Source organism: Pyrus communis, chromosome 4, assembly GCF_963583255.1.
Source record: "Pyrus communis chromosome 4, drPyrComm1.1, whole genome shotgun sequence".
In the NCBI taxonomy this organism is placed as follows: Eukaryota; Viridiplantae; Streptophyta; class Magnoliopsida; order Rosales; family Rosaceae; genus Pyrus; species Pyrus communis.
Genome location: NC_084806.1, coordinates 17712056 through 17720972, shown reverse-complemented (window position 1 = coordinate 17720972; position 8917 = coordinate 17712056). Strand labels below are relative to the sequence as shown.

The following is an 8917-nucleotide window of genomic DNA, read 5'->3' as shown; positions in this document are numbered from 1 at the left end:
TGGAAGAATTAAAATACTAGTGCAACGGAACATTTGGAGAAAGGCAAGACAACCAAGGATTTGGAAGAATTTACGATTTCTTTGTTGGAATTTGATTTGATCTTTTAGGCTACGTTTGTTATGCTGAAAATGAGGGTTCGAAATGGGAAACCACTTCATCTTTTGGACATGGAAAACAAAACCCATGAGGAATGGAGAGTTTGTTTTTCTCCATATTTTTCCAATCATTATTGCGGAATTTTCAACATTAATTTGGGGTGAGGATCTTCTCCAAACCAACTCATTCCACATAGTCTTCCTCTTGCTACCACCGATGATGATGGTTGGCGAGGCCTGTCTTTATCCTTTTGTTCGGAGTCGGAGCGGTGCTAGTAGTTTTTCTTGAGTTGGCGTTAGAGGTGTCAATTAATTCCCAGTGTGTGAGACCCAAGAGTTCTTCTCTGTCTTCGATTTCCAAGAGGAAGATGAAGGGAAACAACGATTTCTAACTGCATGAGTTGAATCAAATGCCAAGATAACTTTATAACTGGATTAACCTCTGGAAGTGGCCAGAAAATGGCAAAAAAAAAAAAAAAAAAGTCGAACCATTCAGGCCACGATTCGTCGGCGATGATGGTCAGATGTCGAATTCATGAATTGGTTTCAGTGGCGGGGTGTAGGTTTCAAGCTAGTGGTGGTTGTATTGTGTCGCTCGAGAGAAAATGACGTCGCAGATGGTCGGTTCGCTATACTGAGACGGTTCGAAAGTCTAAGTCACAGGTTGAGCGACTTCCAATTTTGTGGGCATTAGACAATGGCCATAATACCATAAGGGAGCGTTTGTTTGCCCTTACTAACTATCACTCGACTAGATTGGACTAACTATTAGTCCAATCCAATGTTTGTTATCATGCGGGACTAGTCTTAATGAGACTAGCTCGGACTAGCCTACACTAAAGGCTTCACTAAGGCCATCTCCAACAGGGCTGGCCAAATGGCTCGTTTTAGCCCTCTGGCATGCCAAGATATTAATATTTTAATGAACAGTACAAGGCCATAGGGCCAAACATAATTTATTATCTAAAAACTACAACTTAAATTCAAATCCAACGGCTAAGTGACATCAGCTAGCCGTTGGATTTGAATTTCTTTTTTGCTATAAATAGGATGGATATTGGGCTATAATTCACACAACTTTGAATTCAATCTATTTCGATTCAATCTCTTTCAATTCAAGTTTGCAACGAACTCCAACTTTGGATCCTTTTCGAATTCCAACTGGGGGTCCTCATCCAATTCCAAATTGGAAGAAAAATGGCCTCAAATGAGACGAGAAGATGAGAAGTCTGATGAAAAAGTTCAAGTAAGGTGCAGCAATCAAAACAGAGCAGCAGCCATGGTTGTGACCATGGTGTGTCAGCCAACTGAGGAACAACCTCAATGGGGTGGCTCTATTGTTGGTTACTCTTACAAACCACGAAATAAAGCAATGACGCATGCCAATCTGATGAACAACTACTTCAACCCCAACTCGGTGTACATAGAAGAGGATTTTAGACGTCACCTTCAGATGAGGCGTTATGTCTTTGAGCGTTTATTTCGTGATGTCTAGTAGGTCAATTCATACTTTTGACAGAAGCGGGACAGAGCAGGCCACCCTGGTTTCTTACCTCATCAGAAGGTTACTGTTGCACTCCGAATGATGGCCTATGACTCCCCAGCTGATTTGATGGATGAAACCCATGGTATGTTTGAGTCTACATGCCTTGATACTTTTGAACAATTTTGTGACACAATTGTTCAGGTTTACAAAGACGAGTAACTTCGCGAGCCAAATCAAGAAGATCTGAATCGGCTTCTTCGCAAAGCTAAAGACTGTGGGTTTCTGGGCATGATAGAGTCATTAGACTGCATGCATTGGGATTGGAAGAACTGTCCCACCGGATGGCAAGGAGGCTTTAGCGGAAGGTCGAGAAAGCCAATTGTTGTGTTAGAGGCGGTTGTCTCATATGACACATGGATCTGGCATGCTTTTTTTTGGAGTCTTTGGATCCCAAAATGACATTACAGTTCTTGGGCGTTCACCCCTCTTCAATTGCCTGACGGAAGGTAAATCACCTCAACTTGAGTACTACATCAACGGCCGTCAATACAATGTAGGGTATTACTTGGCAGATGGCATTTACCCAAAGTGGGCGACACTTGTCTAAGCAATTCCAAACCCTAGGAATGACGTGGAAAAGTTGTTTACCTTACACTAAGAGGCATACCGGAAAGATGTCGAGAGAGTTTTCGATGTTCTAAAAGCACAGTGGAAGATCATCAATGAACCGGCAAAAAGGTGGAGTCAAGAAAATTTGGACTCCATCATGATGTCTTGCATCATATTACACAATATGATAGTGGAGGATGAGCGCGATGGGTATATTGATGGAGAGTCTAATGACAACCAAGAAGATCCAAATAGGTCAAGAAGGGCTCGTGCAAAAATATATGATGGGCCCAATTTGGCTTTCAATCCAAGAACTGGTAGTATCTCTATAAATGAGTACATGTGATGCTATAGAATGATACGTTCCTATGCCACAAACAAGTACCTACAACATGATCTTGTTGCATATCTTTGGGCCAAAAGAAGCATGGAGTAGGCGTTTAAGTTTTATGTTGTTAAATGTTTTTAAAAATGTTGTTGAAGTTTCATGTTGTTAAATGTTTTTTTTATGTTGTATTATTTTTATGTAAGTTAATGTTATTTAATGTTGTTTCATATTGTTTAATGTTGTTTCATGTTACTTAATTTAATTTAATATTGTGTAATGGCTTAGGAAGTTATAGGGAAAAAATAGAATTTAAAAAAAATATATGAAACAAATTTTGTAAAATAGAAGTTATAGGAAAAAAAATGGAATTTAAAAAAAATATGAAACAAATTTTGTAAAATAGAAGTTGTAGGAAAAAAAATGGAATTTTAAAAAATATATGAAACAAATTTTGTAAAATAGTATGGAATGGTGAAAATTATGTGAGAAATGGTGTAGGAATGGCTTAGGTATTTATAGGAAAAAAAAAGGTTTAAATTCATTTAAAAAAAAAATTGAATACAACGGCTAGCTACAGTCAGCTAGCCGTTGTATTCAAAATTTTCCCAACTATTCGTGTCGGTTATAACCGACACTATTGCTCTTATTCCTGTCGGTTATATCTGACAGTTTTAAGCAAAAATTTTGGCCAACCCAGGGCTGGCTGGAATGGGCAAGCCCTTTGGCCCTTTTAGATTCCATGTGGCCCACTAGCCCTCTAACTTAACCCTCGGTTGGAGACGGTTTTCGAGCTATTTTCAATCCTCTAACCCTCTGGACCCTTCGGTTGGAGATGGCCTAAGAGGTCTTAGTGAGGCCCCCCAAAAACTATGGGATTGCTAGTCCCATCTCCCTTTTCTGCAAGTTGCGTCGCGTGAACCCGCATGAGTAGCATCAGCCCTCCCTTCTCCAATGACCAAACCAAAAACGGTTGTTGCCGATCTCCATCGTCCCGTAAACCAAGTGCCCTTTTGGCATCTGGGTCGACCTGAATGACGGCAAAAACGGGTCTCATGGTGACCTAAATTCTTCTACTAACAACAAGATTGAAAACTTTAGCATGGGTGTAGTGACTTTGAGTGATTTTTGTTGATCAACTGTGATTTTCCCAGAAAATACAGGTACCAAATCTGAAGAAAAAAGAAAAAAAATAAATACAAAGAGAGCGATGGGAAAGGGGACAGTATGCAGAGGTGAAACGAGAGAAAAAAAGGGAGGGGAGGGAGACATTGGTACAAAAAAAAAGGTCGGGCAAAAATGGGGAGACAAGGGAAATAGGAGGGACAGGCAGAGGGACAAAAATGAGGAAAAAGGGAGATGGGGATGGAGTGGCGGAGTAAAAAAATGAAAGTAACAGAGATTGGAGAAGTTAGAAGAGGATGATTCTAGAAGAAAAAAAAAGAAGGAAAGATTGATATATATTAGATTAATATAAAATAATATAATATTGTAGTCCCGCTTCTTAGTTCGACACTGCACCAAACACTTCACTAAATTAGTCCAGCTTAGTCTATTTTAAGTTTGTCCAGCTTAATCCCTGAAGCTAGTCCAGTTCGAGATAGTCTGGTGCAATAAACGCACCCTAGCACTCCTAACTTCTTCCTTATAAGTCGAAATTGAGCGCAATTTGTGCCTACGTGCTCGCTAGATCTAGGTGTATCCAATCGCCATAAGGGACGACAATAAAGGTTGAACTAAATTTAAAATGACCAAAATACACCTAACTTCACTCTTTCTCAAAATCAAAGAATTTAACCAACTAATTCAATTACATTCTCAAAATCCAACATTAATGAAACTAATCGCTCAAACTTAGGGATCCCAAGATTGCTCCTCAACATGATTCAAAAGTCTTCGGGCAAAGCTTCATGATTTGAGAAAGAAGTTCCAAGCTTAGCGACTTGAATTATTAGATCACTTAAGAGCTTGACATAAAATAGCCTAAACTGATGTGATCTTATTGCATTGTAATTCTAACTGAAGTCACTCAGGATTTGTGAAAGAGTTCAAGTTGATAATCAATTCTCACATATAGGGAGATCAAGACTTTTTCTTAAGCTATTAATCAATTGGAAGAGTTCAAATTGGTCACTGCATCGCTAATTAGAACATAGTAGATCATACGATGGTTGAAAACCATCGTGACTAGCTTTAAAAGACTACATGCTTAAACACAACGTTTTTGAACAATCCCATGATGGTTTTTCACCCTCGTCTATTTATTTTTTTTGTAGTAGCGCACTCTCCATTAAACTTGATATGTTTACATTAAACCTTTTTTGGGATTGCACATCTCCTTTTTCCCCTAAAAGCGATAACAATTTTTGGCTTCTTTCCTACACCTCAAAGTTATTTTATCCATATTCGCTCATTAGACTCAAATTTCTCAAAGCCAACTTTTGTTCTCAATCTTTCTGGTGCAACCATCGCTAAGGCCCTTTACCACCAACAAAGTAACTTAGTCAAGAACACCACACTAAGTATGAACCATTTAACCTAAATCCCAAATATCAAAGTTTCGATAGAAAAATTCTATTTTTTATAACTTGTTTAATCTGAATGTTTTCATTTTGATATTACTTATTAGTTTTTAAGGTTTTGGATGGTGAATTAGTTCTTAGCTATTAATCTTCGCCACTTCAAAAAAAATTTATGATCCCCATTATTTGGAAGTGATTTTGAGAGGACCCGTATTCGTCACAAAAAGGTGATGAGTTTGAGGTTTTTTTTTTTTATTATTATTTTTTATTATTATTTTTTTAAATTTTTAATAATTTGAATCTTTGCATTGGAGGAAAAAAAACATTGAATTTTGAGTTTTGACAATTCAGGTATATATGCATTGAAGACGATACGAGTCAAAATGCAAATCTTATTTTTGTTGCTTGAATTTCTTTGCTAACTTGAGCATCATCTAGAACTCAAATCTCATAATTTGAATGCACTTAGACCTAAGGCTTAAGTATGAGTTTTATTTTTCCCATGCATTAGAGAAATTTGGACTCATTTTCAATTCAAATATTATTTGAGTTTAGATTATGAAAAGAAGGGCATGATGTTTTCATAAAATCATTTCTTTAACAAATGACATTATTGACATTAAAGGGACGTAAGAGTGGGTTAAGTCTCATAATGGGCTAGCTATGATGTGGTTCAAATTTGTCTTTGGCGAGAATCGAACATTTCATTTACAAGTGAAGAGAAATACCACTAAACTGTAACACTAAATGGCTCGATAAAATCACTTTAAGACTTTATATAGAAGCACATAAAGGTGTTTCTCCATAAAAATTCACCTTCCAAATAAGTCCAAATTACCATGAATGAAACAAAGTTTAATAAACTAAAAACTGCAGTAATTAAAGTAACCCAAAACCAATAAAAAAAAAAAAAAAAAAAAACAAACGAAAAAAAAAGGAAAGTAGAAAATTGTGCACAAATCATATTTGTGACAAATGATCCACCCACCAGCCATAATCTCCTTCCTTCTGGACTTCCTCTTCATTATTCCATCATCTCACCACCCAGGAACAGGGTTGAACCTCCAGGCTCCAGTCACTGGATGATGATGCAGAGTACCTACTCTCACTTCTGATCTGCGCATTTCCTTGTAACCAACGTTCCTGATCGATTCTACCCCTCCACCTTCATCATCATCCTCGCAGATCTCTCATCATCCTTGTAAGCGTTAAACTAGATCTGGGTCTTTCGAAATCTTCCATTTTTTCTCATGGGTATTTTGTTTGCAGGAGGTGTTTGAGATCTGCTGTTTCGTTATCCATGGATTCAAGAAATTTCTGTGCTGTTTCCATGGATTCTCGAAATCCCTGTAAGATAACGTTCAAGAAGCTCAGGAGGGAAGAAGAACAAAATACGCCTCCCCAAGACGCCATCGACGTCCCTCCATCTTCTTCTTCCACTTCGTCGGATTCGGATTCGGGTTCGGACGATGAAACCCTTCGAACCCATCTGCAATCGAACGAGCTGGTGCTGTATGACCCTGCAACTGCAGCAGCCAATGCCAATGCCAATGCCGCAGACACAGTGCATGACAATGCCAAAACCCTCATTTCGTCTCCGTTTGATCACCCGAACAACCCAATGTCGTTTCCATGGACATATCCGTTTAATCACCCACCTAGGGTTTTGCCGTCGGTTGGGGCTTTCACTGTGCAGTGTGCCAATTGCTTCAAATGGAGGCTCATTCCGTCGAAGGAGAAGTATGAGGAAATTCGTGAGCATATTCTGGAAGAGCCCTTTTACTGCGAAACTGCACGCGAATGGCGGGATTTGGTGTCTTGTGATGACCCGGAAGACATTACTCAGGATGGGAGCAGGCTCTGGGCCATTGATAAGCCCAACATTGCTCAGCCCCCGCGTGGATGGCAGCGATTGCTCAGAATCAGAGGTGAAGGAGGCACCCGATTCGCAGACGTGTATGTAATCTGTCGTGCAACATTATCATCAACATTGCCAACATGCAACTTAGTTTTGTGACACTCGCATTTCACTATTTTGTGTGTTCAGGTACTATGAATCGCCGACAGGCAAGAAGCTTCGTTCGTCGGTGGAGATCCAGAAGTGTGTTTCTGTGATTCTTGTTTAGTTCAGCTTGAATTTCTTCACTCATTTGGTTGATAGTTAATTATGCTGGTTTTGAATTTTCAGGTATTTGCTTCAACATCCCGAGTATATGGATGCAGGAGTGAACATGTCACAGTTCTCATTTGTAACTCCGAAGCCTTTGCAGGAAAATTATGTGAGAAAGCGTTCTGACAATTACTCGAAGAAGCATACTGCTCATTTGACAGACTCTGCTGATACACCTAGACTTCTTGCACCTGGTGAAGAAAGTATGACCTTATGATTTCTTATGCAATGTGTACTTCTGTGCTTTTAAATGCTTTTTTCTAAGTTGTGGCTTTTGTTTTCCCTCAGATATTTTTCCCCTGAGTAGATATAGAATGGTATTCTTTCCTGATGAGTCTGTATATAATGGCATTCTATCCCGATGATTCTATATATAATGGCATTCATTCCTGATGTCTAAAACCAAATTATTGTTCTAATGAGTGAAAACGCTTTCACTGATTCCTGCTTGCTGAAGTCTAAAGTATCTGTCAAGAAAATTAGGGGAAGTGTTTGTTGGAATGCCCTGTGTACTTTGTAAAATATTTGGGTTTTGCTTTCTGGTATTTTACTTAATAGCTATGGTCTCTAAGGCACCTCGATAGAAAGGTTGGTCAGTTTATGCGTTTGGAAATTTACACTCGATAGTAATGCCGCAAAGTGTGATGCCATTTCCATTACTGTTCATCCTGTTCCTTCACGTCTATTTGGTTTAACAGAACTTTCTTGCTTCTTGGACGTGAACGATATAATGACAATTAGTATAAGGTAATATATGAAATTCAGGGAGGCAATGAAGACGTTGACATAGAGACCTTTCGATTTTAGACGTCCTATTTCTTCAGGGATGGTATCTTTCATTGCTTGCAGAAAAAGAATTAATAAAACAAAAGTAATAGTTTTGTCTCTCTACTGCAGTAAATCCAGTAGCATGGGTTGGTCCAGCTGACAGTCCAGAATTGCAACCTCGTCGGCTAGCACTCCCTCCTCCAGAAGCAAGGGAACCTCTGTTTGATCCCTCTGTTCGACCGACAAAGAAGCGAGCAACAAGAACTCCATCATCAAAGACTTACAAGGCAGATCCGAACATTAGCATGGAGTCAAGTCCAGAAAGACCTGATCAATCTTGAAACAGTACTCATCTACAGAGCTGTGACCAAATCGTCATTATTTGGTGAATGAATGTTCATTTTGTGTTTTCGGCCCTGGTACGCCTGTTAGTACACAGTTGTATACAGTATATCCGGAGAAGAAAAGGGAAGGTTTTGAACTCGTATGAGGAAGAAAAAGGAATGAGAACATTTTGGTGTGTAGGAGTTTTGTAGGGTTGATTTCCTTTGATATGTAAAAAAAAAAAGGACATCATAGAAAGGAAATCCACTTTGTATTAAGCCATGTCAGATCCAAAGAACAATTTTACATGTATATGGATATGGCAGTATTTATTGATGCACTCCAAAAGTGGCTTGTGAGTTTTGAACTTTTGAGGAAGAGATGTTTCCAGTGCAAAGTAGCCTCTTGTGTGAGCAGTCAATCAGTCCTTTGGGAGGGAATGTATTTTTCTGTTCAAGATTTTGATGAGTCACTTATTCCTACCCTCCCCAAGTAGGCAATATTTCAAACTGGATAGCTATATTGGGTCGCACTAAGTTTGCATAATACATTTTTGTCTATTTAATTTGTATATTTCATTGGACATGCTCTTAGTAAGCCAGGCTAAGAGCTTGTTT

The 8917-nt window shown here is 38.8% G+C and overlaps 1 protein-coding gene across 1 annotated transcript; it reads left to right on the top strand.

The window, feature by feature from the left end:
* Positions 1-6027: 6027 nt before the first annotated feature.
* On the top strand, positions 6028-8640 carry LOC137731848 (methyl-CpG-binding domain-containing protein 2-like). Its single transcript, XM_068471091.1, has 5 exons — positions 6028-6239; positions 6308-6994; positions 7086-7139; positions 7227-7411; positions 8106-8640. The coding sequence occupies exons 2-5, from the start codon at positions 6339-6341 to the stop codon at positions 8315-8317; spliced, it is 1107 nt and encodes a 368-aa protein (XP_068327192.1). The 5' UTR covers positions 6028-6239; positions 6308-6338; the 3' UTR covers positions 8318-8640.
* Positions 8641-8917: the final 277 nt, after the last annotated feature.

Coding starts and splice junctions, on each gene's coding strand:
- LOC137731848 (XM_068471091.1), top strand. CDS start 6,339: ATGGATTCAAGAAATTTCTGTGCTGTTTCCATGGATTCTCGAAATCCC. Junction 7,140..7,226: donor TCGTCGGTGGAGATCCAGAA/GTGTGTTTCTGT, acceptor TTGAATTTTCAG/GTATTTGCTTCAACATCCCG. Junction 7,412..8,105: donor TCTTGCACCTGGTGAAGAAA/GTATGACCTTAT, acceptor TCTCTACTGCAG/TAAATCCAGTAGCATGGGTT.